The sequence below is a fragment of the Lathamus discolor genome, chromosome 16 (genome assembly GCF_037157495.1).
Source record: "Lathamus discolor isolate bLatDis1 chromosome 16, bLatDis1.hap1, whole genome shotgun sequence".
Taxonomy (NCBI): domain Eukaryota; kingdom Metazoa; phylum Chordata; class Aves; order Psittaciformes; family Psittacidae; genus Lathamus; species Lathamus discolor.
Genome location: NC_088899.1, coordinates 5,034,880 through 5,050,496, shown reverse-complemented (window position 1 = coordinate 5,050,496; position 15,617 = coordinate 5,034,880). Strand labels below are relative to the sequence as shown.

General features: G+C 43.2%; 1 protein-coding gene across 5 annotated transcripts in view; it reads right to left on the bottom strand.

Moving 5' to 3' along the window:
• RERE (arginine-glutamic acid dipeptide repeats) overlaps window positions 1-15,617 on the bottom strand; it is a 221,527-nt gene that overhangs the window by 92,184 nt on the left and 113,726 nt on the right. For 4 of the 5 annotated variants that reach the window (XM_065696874.1, XM_065696875.1, XM_065696872.1 and 1 more), the window contains exons 4-6: window positions 15,322-15,427; window positions 13,786-13,882; window positions 10,128-10,232 (exon numbers count right to left, since the gene is read on the bottom strand). In XM_065696874.1, the coding sequence (XP_065552946.1) occupies window positions 10,128-10,232; window positions 13,786-13,882; window positions 15,322-15,427 (308 nt within the window). Of the gene's footprint in view, window positions 1-3,007; window positions 3,145-10,127; window positions 10,233-13,785; window positions 13,883-15,321; window positions 15,428-15,617 lie in introns of those variants that run through there. The other variant, XM_065696876.1, reaches the window with a different exon arrangement.

Here is a 15,617-nt window from a genome sequence, read left to right as displayed (position 1 = left end):
TAGAACCAGTATCTTGCTTATTTACAAGCAACATTTACACTGTTAAGTAAATATGTAAAGGAATTCAGCACAGCATTCTGTTGCTTTATGTGTTTATCCTGCGTAGTTTCCAAAATGGCCAGGCAATACCTTCATACTAAGCTAATACTCACTATTAAAACACACTATATACTACACCAGCACCATTTCTTCAGCACATATATGCAGGACAGTGGAACCAGGCAGCAACCTAGCAGTTAATTTCTCCATAACACTTCATCAAGGTAGAAGCAATGATCTACCACTCAGCTTGCCTGACAACACAAACCTCCAGCTGCTCTGACTAGCAGATACACTGAGAAGCAACAGCATGTGGTAAAGGTGATAAGCATGAAGAATGGGAAGCATAAAAGACTTGAAGATATACCTGTTCTGCCATACACCCGGAAATACAAAGCTCTAATTAAAACAAATTGCAGCCTGAAGAATTGGAAAGAAGAGGGAAGAGGTAATCTTACTGCTCATAGTCTTGAGAAAAGCTGAAGTGAGGCCAGAATAAAGAGAAGTGTCACTATCAAGTACCTGGCCACTATTCCTTCATCCAAAACACAAAATACAAGCACTTCCACAGTGTATTTCTAACTTCACAGAGTTCTTTGGGGTGGAACTAACTCACCAGACCACCTTATCAACTGCCTCTGAGCTTGAGAGCATCTCCTGGGCAGCCAGCCAGCCAGCTGCAAACTTCACCACTATGAGTAACTATGGAAGCACACTCCATAGGGTCTTCCCAGCACACCAAGCATCTCTCTAGCACCACAGATAACTTAGAGCAGTCAGCTTTATTTCTACTTCTACTAAAGGGTTTTCCTGCTTTGGTTTCTTATGCTGCTGGGGGAGTGGTTTAGGGGGGATTTTGTTGGTTGGGGGGGGGGGGGGGGTCCAGGAGGTTGGTTTCCTATTTGCTGTTGCCTTATTTAAGCCGAAGCATACTTGTACACCTATGCACAAACCCGAGGAACCGCTCTCCTTACAGACCTGCTGACCAACCCCTCGACTGGCAACAGAGGTGAAAGATGGCTGTGCCGAAGCATGCGGAAAGGCAAAACTGAGACCTCAAAAGGTGCTGGTGCTCTGCTGCGCGAGGAGTGCTGCCCCAGGGGATGAAAACAGCTCCATGTATCTGATCCTACAGGACACCACAGGCATCCTCCAGGGGGTTCTGGGAGCCAACACAACCAACAGCAAGTTCTCATGTGCAAGTGATGAAATGAAGAATCCCTTCTTTGGCCCATTATTCCAGAAGCATTTGTTTTGCCAAATGCAGTATTTTGTTTGAAAATCAGATTTTGCTCTGGAACAACCCAGGTGTGGTTTCATTTTTTCCCACCTGTCCTATTCCACATTAACCTCAGAGCTTTGAAAAATAAGCATGATCAAGTTTGCATTTTCAATTTAGAAGTGGCATTTTTTTCTAACCTTTATCACAGAATAAACAGCACCAAGCAGGCTGCTTTATACCCTCCCCATCCCTTAATGCGTTCTCTCCTTGCTTATTAGTCAACATTTAAAGCAAGTGTTGAGGAGAAGGTGTCCTGTATTCCTGTCCTATACCCCTGTACTCCTGCAATGTCATATTCCCGTACATATTCAAGTGGCTCCTTTATTAGGAGTGGTTTTAAAGCCCGCAGGGACACCCCTTTCCATTGACTTTCCAGACTGAAGTTCAAGGGGGTTGTGCTCTACAACCATCAGCACAACTCTATTTCAGCCAAAGGCACAAGTGACCAGGGATCCACACTAAATAGGTGGCCTTGATTTTCATGCTCTCCAGGTATAAACAGAAGCTGAAAGGGGAATGACAGTCCAGGCAGCAAACAGATATGGATATGGCACTAATATGGGCAAACCTGTGCAATCCTATTCATCATTCATACCTCAGCTTCCGACCAGAGCCAGCAATGCACACTGCACAGGGGAACGGCCATGTGGGCAAGGCTCAAAGTCAGCCTTCTGCTGCGAAGTCCCAGAGATGTCACTGAGCAGCACGAGCCATCCTGTCCCCTTCACACCCAACACCCTTCCAGGGACTCACTAACAACTTGCTCTGATTGAAGTATTTGCCCTCAGCAACAGCCCCATGGTGCTGGGATCGGTTCTGCGGGCCAGAGGGCTACAGCACCCGCGTTAGCACAAGCTCAGACGCTGCTGAGCACGAGAACACGCTGCAGAATGAGGTCTGCTCCCATTCAACACACCCAAGTCCTCACAAGCCCGTTTGCATTTAGCAGTGACAAGTCACCGACGGCTGCCTCACAAGGGCCTCAAACCCAGCTGCAACCGTACCATCATCACAGAGATGAGCCGAATAACATCAAGCGTCTGGGCAGCCTGATCAAACCACAGTCTCCCTTACGCAGCCGTCATGCCACCGGCTCCTCAATACATAAGCCTACTGCTGCATTTCAGATGCAGGTGACTGACAGGCACGCGCAGCCATGCTGACTACTTCTTTTCCCCTTAACACTTGAGGAAGTGTCAGCAGGATCCCGGCCCCTCGGTCGCCAGCAGAACCACCCATCCTGGGAGCAGCCAATGGATCTGCGACCCTCCCTGGAACATCACCTAAACACCCTGTTGCAGGCCCAGGCATCCCCTAACAGCCGCCTCGGTCCCTGCATCGTGGGGAGGGATGCAGGGGGAGGCTCTGCAGCTCCCTCCGGACCTGCCACAGGGTTGGCACGCAGACAGCACCACTGAAATGAGAACTGCACCACGAGGGACAATAAGATCTAGAGATATATAGAGATATATAAGCCCACACAGCTTCAACGGTCTGGTACATGCACCCCTCAGGCAGCAGATCCCCTGCTCAGTGCCCTCATGCAGCTGCACGGCAAAGCTGATGGGATTACAAGGTTCTGAGGAACATGCAACAGCAACGAAATGATTTCATAAACACTGCAGAAGTCACACATAACAGCAAAAATCAGCATCGTTCAGGGGAGGCCAGAGTGATGCAGCCTACCTGCAGGGGCTGAATGGATCATCCATGACTATGACAGGCTCTTGTGGGTTTAGATGTATTCCTGCACCCTCTTACTTAACAGCTAAAACTCTGCCTTTTCCACTCTACCAACTCAAAATGGAGGCACATGCAGTCTGAGAGACCTCAGAGAGCTTCCACTGAGCTTGTGCTATGACCTAAGCCTGCACGCAGAACGCAGAAACTTCGCCCTCGGACTGACAGGACTGAGCATGTGCTGTGACCCTCCCTCAGCCACACCGTGCCTTCCAACGCAAGCAATCCCGAGCCGGCTGTTTCCGTAAATAAAGCAGGGAACGGAGTCGGCAGCTCCGGCGGACCGAGCCAGCGTGCAGGGAAGTGGGGCCTTCGCGAGGGGATCTGGTACAGCCAACGCCGCCGAGCACAGCGGCTCCGAGGCTGGAGAGCTCCGTGCCAGCGCTTCCTATATGCATTTATATGCATACACACACATACACATACATCTATATATATCCTCCAAGCAAAATACAGTGATTTAAGAAAGGTTTCTAAAAGCTTCTTTTATCTACTTTGCGACGAGCTTTAGACAAAACGGCATTAGAAGGCTTTGAGGTTTGCACACATGCAAATGACAAAGCTTCACGTTTAAATATAGGATCGGTTTGTCAGGAAGGGAAAGCATTTTGATTGACAAAGTGCTTGCGTTCGACCTGCACTGCGTGACAACGGCGACAGGATGCATTAAAAAGCATTTAAAGGATGTATTCACAGCAGCACTGCCACTGCTGTTTACAAGCAGGTGTGAAGGCAAGGTGAAGCCGAGGGGAGCCAGACCTGACTCACTGCTTGAACCTCCTTCAGCACCTTCATTTTTGGTGTTCCTGTTTGTTAATGTAGCTTTCAAAACGATTCTTAGCTACTCATTTAGATGCAGGTAATATCCCTCACACCTAGAGCACAAAAGGCTTTCATTAGTATACCTGGCCTCCATTTTAGAGCCTGGAGATGCCCGAACCCAAGGTGAGGACAGAGAGGGCTAAACGTCTCCAATGTTGCATTTTACAAGACAGAAACAATGAGCAAAACACATCGGGCCCCATGAAAATCCCGAACTTTCTCTCTTCCAACAATCCAGCAAGAAAGTTTTATTATAACATAGGTGGATGCACCTTTGCTGCCCATATTGTGTTATATCCCCATCCCCTCCTTGGGAACCTGCACCAACAGAGTGTGGCTCCTTCAATGAATCTGCAATAACAATTCTTACATTCAGGAACTTGAATATTTCAGCTTCCATGGCTCTGCTGGAACTCTCTGATGCCACCAAAGCTCATTCATAATGGGAAGGAGCCATTCCCAAAGATATAGGGTAGAGGGGCTTGGCTTACACTTGTACAAAACACACTTAAAACCAACCATGAGACAAGTTCCTGTGGTTTCTTTAACTACTAAGCTATACCAGGCTACATATTTAAGCCTTCAAGAAGCATAATGAAGCTTCATAAACTACTTTTTGAATGAGAGTTGAACCCACCATAGCATTCTATGAGCTCATTTCTGTTATAAGATATTACAGGAGGCCACACACTCAGAACAGGACCATCTGAGCATGTTTTACAGACTAGGAAAAGATATTACCCCAAATATGCTGGGCAGCCTTTTACCAGCAGATGGACTTAGGCAACACTTACAAGGTCAAACGTATCTGGTCTCGATTTCAGCTGCAGCTGAAAGGTATTCCTGGGGGTTTTGTTGCTGTTCTGAAATGGGTTTACTCTCCTGAAGGTCACATCATGAATGTGAGCAAAAGTTGTCAGCTTTTATGCCACCCTCTAAGTTCAGCGATAAACTGAGATATGGCCACATAAAAATAATGTATTCCAAATGAAATTAATTATATGAGGCAGAAAGAACAACCCAAGGAAGTTATACATCCATTTACCTTATGAAAGCGGGTTTTGTCTGTTTCAAAGCAATCAGCTGCACTTCAGTGCATGACAATACCTATTGACATGAAGTGAGTGTGCTCCACACCTTCAATACTTCTTTCCCAGGGATATCGGACAAGGAGTGATACAAAAACGACTTTGCATGTAACTTAGTACGACATGCAGAAACTATCTGTGTCACATCCCATGGGCACACCATACAAACAGCCCCCAATATCCCCCATCAGAAGGATTCCTGGTTGTATTTAAAGTCGCTAAACCTATTTAAATAAGGCTTGTGATACACTGTAGGAATTGTCTCTTACAAACCAAGTGTACCACAAAGTGTCACAGTGTTCTACTGAGTCTGAACGGAGACATAAGGATGGATACCTCATTTACGATCTTGATCATCATTTCACCTGCTATCACTGCCCCAGGCACTATTATACGCATAGAGACAAAATACTGTGACTGCTAAAAATTAACCAGAGAAAAGGATCCCAGCAGAGCTCTGCAGATCACGTTTTGGTTGTAGATAGCAATTTATCATTCAACTACTTTTTTTCCCAAAGGGCAACATTAAGAGGAAGCTTTGACAGCCCCACTTACACACAGCTCCACACTGGCTTCTTGACTTGGTAAGAATATACGCTACTCAATCTGGTTGCAGACCTTAAACTTGTACTCTACTCCCTATGCTTTCCATTGAAAAGAGGGGAGGGATAGCGGAAAAGAAGAAGAAAGAGGCTCTTGATTCAGACTTTCAACAGGAATCCCCTTTCCAGACAACCTAACATCGCAAGTCATGAAGGGTAAGAAAGAGTGAGTCACTTCACTCCTCTCAGAGACACACCAGCACTCACGTAACTCGTAACAGCACCCAATAATACTTGTAGTTTTAATAAGGGAAAATAAAGGGAAAATAAAGGGAAAATAAAGGGAAAATAAAGGGAAAATAAAGGGAAAATAAAGGGAAAATAAAGGGAAAATAAAGGGAAAATAAAGGGAAAATAAAGGGAAAATAAAGGGAAAATAAAGGGAAAATAAAGGGAAAATAAAGGGAAAATAAAGGGAAAATAAAGGGAAAATAAAGGGAAAATAAAGGGAAAATAAAGGGAAAATAAAGGGAAAATAAAGGGAAAATAAAGGGAAAATAAAGGGAAAATAAAGGGAAAATAAAGGGAAAATAAAGGGAAAATAAAGGGAAAATAAAGGGAAAATAAAGGGAAAATAAAGGGAAAATAAAGGGAAAATAAAGGGAAAATAAAGGGAAAATAAAGGGAAAATAAAGGGAAAATAAAGGGAAAATAAAGGGAAAATAAAGGGAAAATAAAGGGAAAATAAAGGGAAAATAAAGGGAAAATAAAGGGAAAATAAAGGGAAAATAAAGGGAAAATAAAGGGAAAATAAAGGGAAAATAAAGGGAAAATAAAGGGAAAATAAAGGGAAAATAAAGGGAAAATAAAGGGAAAATAAAGGGAAAATAAAGGGAAAATAAAGGGAAAATAAAGGGAAAATAAAGGGAAAATAAAGGGAAAATAAAGGGAAAGCAAACATTGTGGAATAAAAGCACAGACAAGAGCCTGGTCTTCCCAAACCAACTCTTCCATAAAGTCAGCTGTGCCTTGTATGTGCGGTAATATTTCGTTCTACAATGCAAAACCACGTTATGGAAGAGGAATTCAATTGGGATTCATGGCCATGAAAACTGCTCGTGGAATAAGATCTGGTTATTTCTGGTTCCAAGCGAAAAAAGGAGTAGCATTTAAATCTATGCATATTTACAAGTGTCAGCGTCAGACAAAACCTCACAGTGTATTTACTTACTCCTGAGAGCAAAGAACTGATTGCCTGGTACATGCCAGTGCCCTACAAAACAGGCCAATACCAGCAATAGCATTCGGCATGCCTGCACCCTTGAGTAAGGGCTCAGAGTTGTGTCTGTAAGTCCACGCAGGATCTTGGAGTACAAGAGGAAAGATGGGAATAAGTCCTTGCCTCAATCAGCTACATATGGCACTATACTACAGACAGGGTCAGAATGAGACTTGCAGTAAATGAGTGGTAAGATGCGAGCTGCTGAAAAGCCGCTGTCTGTGGTCAAGCAGCATGCAAACAGTACTCCTAAGCCTTACTGCATATTTCTTTTTAACAGGCAGAGCTGACTGCTGACTCAAAGACCAAATCCAACAGCTTCACTCAAGCTGGTGCAGGTTCTGATTCTCAAGTGGTACATCAGGTCTGTCTGTCCATTAATGCCTGCTGACTGCTGCTCTATACGCTTCAAAATGCTTCTAAACCCATTTCAGGGCATATACAATTCACCTAACATTTCTTCTCTAATAAAGCACTGATCTCAGCTGGCCATTTGGGGAAGCCACAAGTTTGAGTGGGATTCCACGTTAGTGGAATTAGTCAGTGTCAGAGCAGTCACTGCTCTGAAGAGACATGGAATTAATTATCTGGAAGTACTTAGCATAAAATGAGTTTTCTTTCTCAGCTGCCTATACAAGCTTAGTGGTTGTATTCCACACTCTTGAGAGCCAGCAACATGACATCAGGACTACTTAGTAGCTTGATTAACACTCCAGTCAAGGTGCTAATACCAGCCTCTAGCTTTGAGATTAGTTTAGGTTTTTACTGGGCAATCAGATGTTTCTCACTAATGTGAGAATTACTCAAACATAGTGCGTAACCTTTTACCAAACTCTGCAGAGAAAAACACCCCAAAGCAGCTTCATAGTCACTGCAATGAAGAAAATTATCCCAAAACACAGAGGTTTGCACCTCCAGACCACAGAATGATCAACAACAGGATCCTGGTTGCTATTTCCCAAGCAAGCTTTCAAATAAAGAAGGACAAAGCAGACTTCCCTTTACACACAGGAGGGCCTCTGATTACACATCCACCACTCCAGGGCTTTGGATGTATTGGGAGTCTGGGATTTCTTTGGGTTGTTTTGTAAATAGAACACTTGAAAACATAGAAAATAGATTCCCAAGCCACTGAGCTGCCTTTCAGAGTCCTGGAAAAGTATCTGAGCATCTTAGGCTGAACACAAAGTAACGTCACTCAAACAGAAACACATGTTTGTAGATACAAGCCACAGCTCAAGCTTGTTTGGTCTAAGAGTATATCCTACCACACATCACTATAAGTCAACTGGGGGGGTCACACCACAGTATCCTGCACCTTATCTACAACATATTATTACTTCAAGCTACCATGAAACGTCTTCCATCCTTCCCATGTGAAACAAAACATTACATTATCAAAGCAGATCAAGTTGGAGACAAAGTATAGTTTATAGACAAACCACCAAGAGGTCATCCTGGCATGTGTGTTACAACACTTTCACATCCAAAAGCAAAAACCTGTCTCAAATTAGGTACTCAAAGAAGCCTGCATTGTAAAGCAGTAGCAAACACTCAAAAATCATCTTGCAGTCTAGACTCAAAGCCTTTCTCTACATCTCCCCTCATTCCAAGAGAAAACTACAGACTTGAACTAGAGTGAAAAGCAAACCACGACTACACAACAAAGTGGCTGTAACCAAATGAAGAACAACCTGCATTCTGAGAGCTCACTAGCGTGAGTAATTACCTGATCACTAAGTGCTATGCTCTGTCATTTCATTGATCGCTTCAGGGTCACTCGTTTTCTAATAGCTGGAAGAATTAACAGCTACTTCTACCCAGAAAGTGGGTTTAAAACCACAGTGAGTACTCGCATAAATGGCATTTCATAAAAGAATCCACCCATTAAACACAGAACTTGGACACTAATACAAATAGTTCATTTGGCATTCATACCCTCAAAACTAAAATGCACCACAGTGACAGAGTTAAGTACAGGGATCAAGCACGATGCTGAATATCCGATACAACACACTGGTGACTTCATAAACGCCTCACCTTGTGGGACTGCTCCAAAAGAACACACGAATGATGTTACAGAAACATGTTAATATATTGCATTATAAAACATTACAGGATTTCAGGCTCTTTTCCCAGAGCTCTGCACCGTGCGCTAGCAAGATTGCCTCCTAGGGACTGACACTGATACCTGCTATGAATGCAAACAATCTATTCAGGGAGCTTACCTAATCCAATACCCCATCTCAGACATAAGGGCAGTTTAAGACACTTCAGAGCAAGGTAAAGGCAGCCTCATAAATAGGCAATTACAGAATAATATGCCCACACAGGGAGTTTCTTCCTAACTGCAAGCAGTTAGCGGTTGGCTATGCCCTGAAGCATAAAGATTCCTATCTGCATTAAAAACACTAAATCTGCCATGTAACAATTCAAATATTTATTCTTTATAGGCCTATCTAATCCCCACTTAGAAGAGTGCTTTTCTCAACAGTATCTCTAGAAATCAAGGTCCACAGCTAATTGTTTTCTGCACTGAAAGAAACAATAGAGCTTTCAGTCAGCACAGACCTTGCTGAGCCCCCTTAGGTGCTATTTATCTTTTACTCAAGTGCTTGTGGAAATACACCCCCTAAACAACAAACTTCTTACAGCCAGTATCTGTAAAGCATGCTCTGGCTTTACAAAACTACATAAATGAAAAGATAAGAGACATGGTTTGGACTTGATGAATAATGAAGCCTAGTGTCAGCTCTGCTTTGCAACCACAGCTGATGGAGGCTGGGTGGATGACTCCCAGCTGAACACATCATCTTTAGATACTTAATTCCCAAAAGCACCTTTCCCTACCTCTAATTTGCTCCAGGCCAGCAAAGCCTAAACTAAGAACTGCTGATATGGGACCCTACGTGAGCATTTACACATGAAAACATGAATTTCCACACTTTAAAGCTATCTATTTGACTTCTTAAGTGTGCAGATTTCAACACTGCTTAATAGAAGCGAATTTAGGAAGCATTTCCAGGGGTGTGCATTTAGCCAGTGACACAGCTAAGAACCCCTGCTAATGACTGCAAGCATTAAATTCACTGTTTAACACCCTGCTTTGAAGCAGTACATTACAGACCCAGAGATGCAACCAGATGTCATAATCCACTGTGCAGTTTTGTTACCTACTCCTATACATACACTTAACAGGAAGATGCAGTTTCTCTCTCACATTCCCTTCCACCTCACCTATCAGCATCATACTTGATTTCAACCGTGAGTAGTTTTCCTGTTCCTACAGGCTCAGCTCAGTGGTAAAGTTTGCCTTTAAAAGTCACTTCACTTACCTTGTCTCTGGATTATAGCCCAGTATGTAGAAAAATGAATCCACTCGGGCTTTAAACTCTCTAGCAGCAAATATGTCCGAGAAATGGGAGATATTGCACTTCCCTCTGAAAGAAAGAGGGAAGATGGCATTAGAATTCAGTCCTGAAAAACAACGACTTTAATTAAGTGCCACTGCAATCTGTGTACAAGCCCACAGACATCCTTCTGTTCTCATAAATGTCTAGAAGGGCATAAATATAAACCTGTTGTAACAAATAACCATGCAGATTCTTCCCATGGTGGAAAGGGAAGAAAATGCAGTTCCAGCGCCTCGGATGGTGTTCTACAACCATTCATTCATTCTCATTCAGCCAACACCAGCCCTGAGGAGCCCGAATTTCAGATTAATGAGCAGTATCTACCTTAGAAATCCAGCCCGAAATATGTTCTTTTCCAAGTTTTTACAGTTCTATCACATTTATGCTTTAAGGAAGCTCTCAAAATTGTACTCTTTGTATTATTTAGGAAGTCAGCTTTTGATTTAGAAAGCTAAATAAAACGGCAGTTTAATAGCACTTCCAAATCAAAAGCAAAGCTATGCTGCTGTTAGCAATCCTAACAATGCAAATTCCAAGCACACAAGTTTCTTCCTTCTACTTTCATACATAAAACAGAGACATTAAAAGAAAAGAGAAGGGGGGGGGGAAAAGGGAAAAGAGGATTTATTGGCTTGTTCTAAACCAGATTGTTAATAATTTTTAACATGGTTTGCTGATGAAGTCATTATCCTTAAGGATGAGCATTAAGACGAGCTGTAAGAAGTCGCATCCCATTTCCTCAAGGGTTTCTTGGTCTGTTAATGTTCAACAGCTGCTGGGGTTTTGTCATTCAGTGCACTGCAGTTTGCTGCTGCCAAGTAAATCAGATCAGAAGCGGGCACAGACAAACAGGCCAGACAGGCAAAGAATTAGTGCTTTTTATCTCAACTTGATGCAAAGCAATCAACAAAGCACAAGCCTTTGCTCTTTTACAGGATGTCAAGCTTTCTGCTATTAACACAGATCACATCTCTTTCCACTTCCTTCTACTGAACAGTCTTTGCTCTTATAAATAAGCTATGGGGCTTATTTAACGTTGTAAAAAGGTTTGCCAGTCTCGGTTAGAATTGAATGAAAAGTGCTTTTGCCACCAATCCCCCAAGATGAACAACTATTTTGCCTGTAATAATAGTGGATCTGTTTGCCCAGCCTTCTCAACAGAGCCTAAAAGCACTGAGTACTTGAAGAACAGCAATGGGAAGTTGAAATGCTAAGCCTGCTTTTCCTTCCTCATCTTCTCATGGTAAAGCACTTAAACAAGGGAACCGTGCCTTGCAACACCAGCTCTCTGATACACAACATCAACTACTACAGGTGAGGAAAAAACACCCCAGAAGGATGACGGATGAATGAAGTTGCTGACTGGTTTAAGACAAAAATCAATGTGGCTGTGCTGTGAGCTGAGGCAGCACAACTGTCCCTGTGATTGCATCATTCTCAATCCATCACTTTCTGGCAAAGGGCAACGTGTTGCACAGGTCATGCCAGGCTGGAATGGAACATCAGCAAGGTCTGTAACCCAGACATCACACAAATCCTGATGAATTTCTTCTATCCCTGGTGGCTCGAGCCAGTTTCCTAGTTGAGTCATTTAGAAAGAAAGAACACGAGAAGGGGTATTTGGCTGGGTATCTCACATTAAATTCCCATTTTAAAGGTATTTTGGGGGAAAATATTTCATTTCCTTTTAATAATTCATCCGACACTAAGGGTTTTCCTAATAAGCTCATAAAAGCAGCACATCTTGCTTACAGCATTTCAGACCAGTGCTACTACATATTACCCCAAAGCTTTACCTCACAGGTAAGAAGGACATTACTTCCATTGCACACTTCCCCAGGGAGCTACAAGTATCCTGTAGTTAGATTTTTCCACTGGTTAGAGCAGAAAATTGGTAGTTACAATGACTGGTTTTATTTCCCAGTTTGTCATCAATTCATTGTGTGACCAGCGCCATTTGTTTGCAGAGGACAGGGAAATAATCTCGTATTAGAATAAATGAGAACTTCACGTTAAGCCTCCTTTCATGCATCACAACATATTCTGCCTACTTTGCGTTCTCAAGCTGGAAGAACACCACGTGCAATTACCCTGATGTTCATCTCGTACACTGAAAATTCACTGACACGGATTAATGGCAATTTGCTAGGAAAGAATCAGCAAAAATATAATCTTTATCCTGCAAAAGTTTATCCCCTCAATTCTCAGCATCTTTAGATACCATCTCCAAGCTGGTAAGAAATCCTCCAAGTGTGAAGAATCCAGAACACAACAAAGCAACGGTGAAACCGTCTGCCAAAGAGGAACAAAAGTTATCTGAAAGCTGCCTGTGCTGCGCACTTCCAAACTACAAGGTGACAGATAAAACACAGGACAGGCTGAGGGCTTGATCAGTTTGATCTTCCAGGAGCTTTCACTCTTTAGGGAAGGGGAGAAGAGAAGGCTGTTTCTCAAGTTTGCTTGCTATACACATATACTGCATTTCTATCTTTCCATTCTTCTCTTTTCTTTAAAGATTACAACCCAGAAAGGATGCAGAAGAGAGGTTAAAACACTCCCAGGGAAGGCTCAAGTGTCTCTCTGTTTAAGCAGACAGATTTCCAAGCCTGGTTCCACCAAGGCAGCCTACCTCCTGCTGGCTTGTTTCTGAGCATGCAGGTTTCACATTGGAAGATGACCTTCTGTAGCTCAGAGAGAGCACTGTGGAATTCCAGGAGACTGCAGCACACCACTGGAGTTCTCCGAGTCCATAAAAAGAAGTCTAACATGTAAATCAAAGACTTCCTCCCACCCACAGAACAGAAGTTGCAGCCAGTTTGTCTTGCAGTAAGTGGCTTCGGCAAAAGGGACTCGGAACAAAACGTGTCTCCAGATGGTTGTGGTGAAACACCATCTGAGCGTTATTATCAGGGAGATTATTCAATTTGCGTTCTGACAATATCCATGCATGGCTGGCGTGTGGAAAACGTGCTGAAAAATAATGCCTCCCTGGTTCCATCTGAAAACACTGGGAAGCGACGGTGTGTCCCCCTCAGCCTAAGCAAAGGTTAGGCACTTCAGGTCAAAACTTGGGGAGGAAAGAGAGCAGCAACCTCAAGGGAAGGGCACATAGTGCAGGGAACAATACCGGGGTCCATTACCTCCTGTCTGTACAGCCGGTTTTTAATGGAGCTCTTAGCTGAGCTGCAACAATGACAAGTGCCTCAGAGAACAAGCCTTTAATGCAATTTAATCAGGGCAGCATCCTAACAGTCACTTTACTAGGAGGTGCTATTGTTAAGAGGGAAATCAAACAGGGGGGAGAGCCGGGTAGTATTTCTGCAGGAACCAGCAATAACCTAAATTGGCATTGATGGGGAACAATATCTTGTGAGCAACATTGATTAACCGAGATGAAAACGAGATTGGAGAATTACGGCTGCTTTTGAATGGGAACAGATAACACAAGTTAATTACTGAGGAGAGAGGAGAAAGCTGAGCAGGATGTTAATGAGCCCCACACAAACGGAGAAAGCACCTCTCCCTCCATCTGGGTTTTCTCACCCACCTCAGACACTGCACCGCATCCTCTGCAGCTTACCTGAGGGCAGCGGCGTGGTAGGTGTCAACATAATCTGAAATGAAGAGCTCTCGGTTCTTGATAACCGGGTCTGTTATAACAAGCTCCCGTCCAGAGTCTGCCAGAAAGCAAAAACACAAACAGAAACCCACCAGGATGTTAGCTGGAGTCTGAAAGCATCTACCACTGACATTTGACAGGTAGTTTATTTACAGGTTAAAGCTTGAGGGTGTTTCTCAGATACACACTGCCCAGTGGTAAGATGACACACTCAGACTGCTTGCATCACCTCTAAGGTATGGAAATAACGTGATACCCAGTTTTACACACGGATTCTCCTCTGCCATAGCTAAAGAACTGCTGAAGAGCCTTCAGGGGGTAGATGACACGTACTGACCACTGTAAGTGGTCACATCTGAGTGACAGGAACTGAGCAAGTCAATTTATCACTGACTTCTGTCTTCTGGGTTAAGATTTTGGTGGTTTTCCATACTTGACCTCAAATCTTCAACCAAATCTTGGCAGTATTAACTGCTTAGCGCTCTGGCTTTGACACCAGTACTGATATCCACATTCAAACACAGAAAATCCTCCATGTTAATGAGGATTTTTCCATGACTTCTTTACAACGCCTTTGAAGAACACACAGAAATACTTATCCACACAGAGAGGAGTGTGACACAGAGAAGTCCAAGCTGCTCACTTTTGGATGCTGTGCTTATAATCCCAGGGTTAGAAGTTTCAAACATAGTAAGAGGAATGTTAGATTTGTGCAGCCTTTGCTTAAAGCCCACACAAAATGTCCTTAGTGCCTGCGAAAAAAGAGACTGGAAGCTCAACTTTGTGCTGTCATGCACCAAAAAGTTGCCGTGTTCCACATTTTAATCGTCAACTTTCCTCATCACGATTCACCTTGGAGTGTCTGCAGCATTTTAACAGTTGCCTCAAGGAAATTTCCTGGTAAGAATAGAAGCAAATGTTATGTCTCCCCTAGAGGCAAGAGATAAATGACATTGGAATACGGACTGAAGTCTCTTCTGCTTCTATGAAACCCAAGATCACACTTGTTTTTGCAGAGAAAAAGGGAAAACTCCGCTATGAGTGCTGCAGTTATGTCACTTACTGCAATATTAATCACAGTGAGTGTTCATAGGTGCAATGTAAAAGCCTGGGCTCTCATGACACTATGGAAGGCTTGCAAAAAATAGAAGAGATTCACAATTTCTTCATACTTGGTCTTCAGCCAGTTCAGTATCAGTGCACTGTCCAGAGGCCTACAAAGGATCCAGTGTTATTTTGATTCTCTATTCCCTTAAGGGATTAGTGTAATACAGAACATAACTTAAACCGTACCTGATGTGCATCTGATTATAGCCATGGTTACAGGACGAGTTAGAACAAACAAAGCAGGTAAGAAACACCCTCGTCCAATCTAACACATTGTATTCATCAACAGTCCTTGCTTCACAGCCCTCTCTAAATGTGTTCTTGCTTTCTGGACTGTTAAAACTTCAGAGTACAGGTAAAGGAGGCCTTGATCTGCAGAGTTTAACTTACCATTCTCATTGTGTCTGTCCTGAACCAAATGCTGATAGACTGAATCTGGGACTTCAGACTGGCGATAGTACCATTTGACATTCATAAGGAGGTGGTCCCGTTTACTCTGAAAAAGAAGGTCTAAAGGCATTACTAAAAAGGAAAACCAGACCCCATCTGCCACAGTCTTCTAAAGTATAAAACGTAAGACCCCAAAAGGAGGAAAACGTACTTCCATAGCAATAAAACAAGGGATACGTGCTATGACAAATTGACTTTCCAACTAGACACAGGCAACAAGAACCTACTGCGTCAGC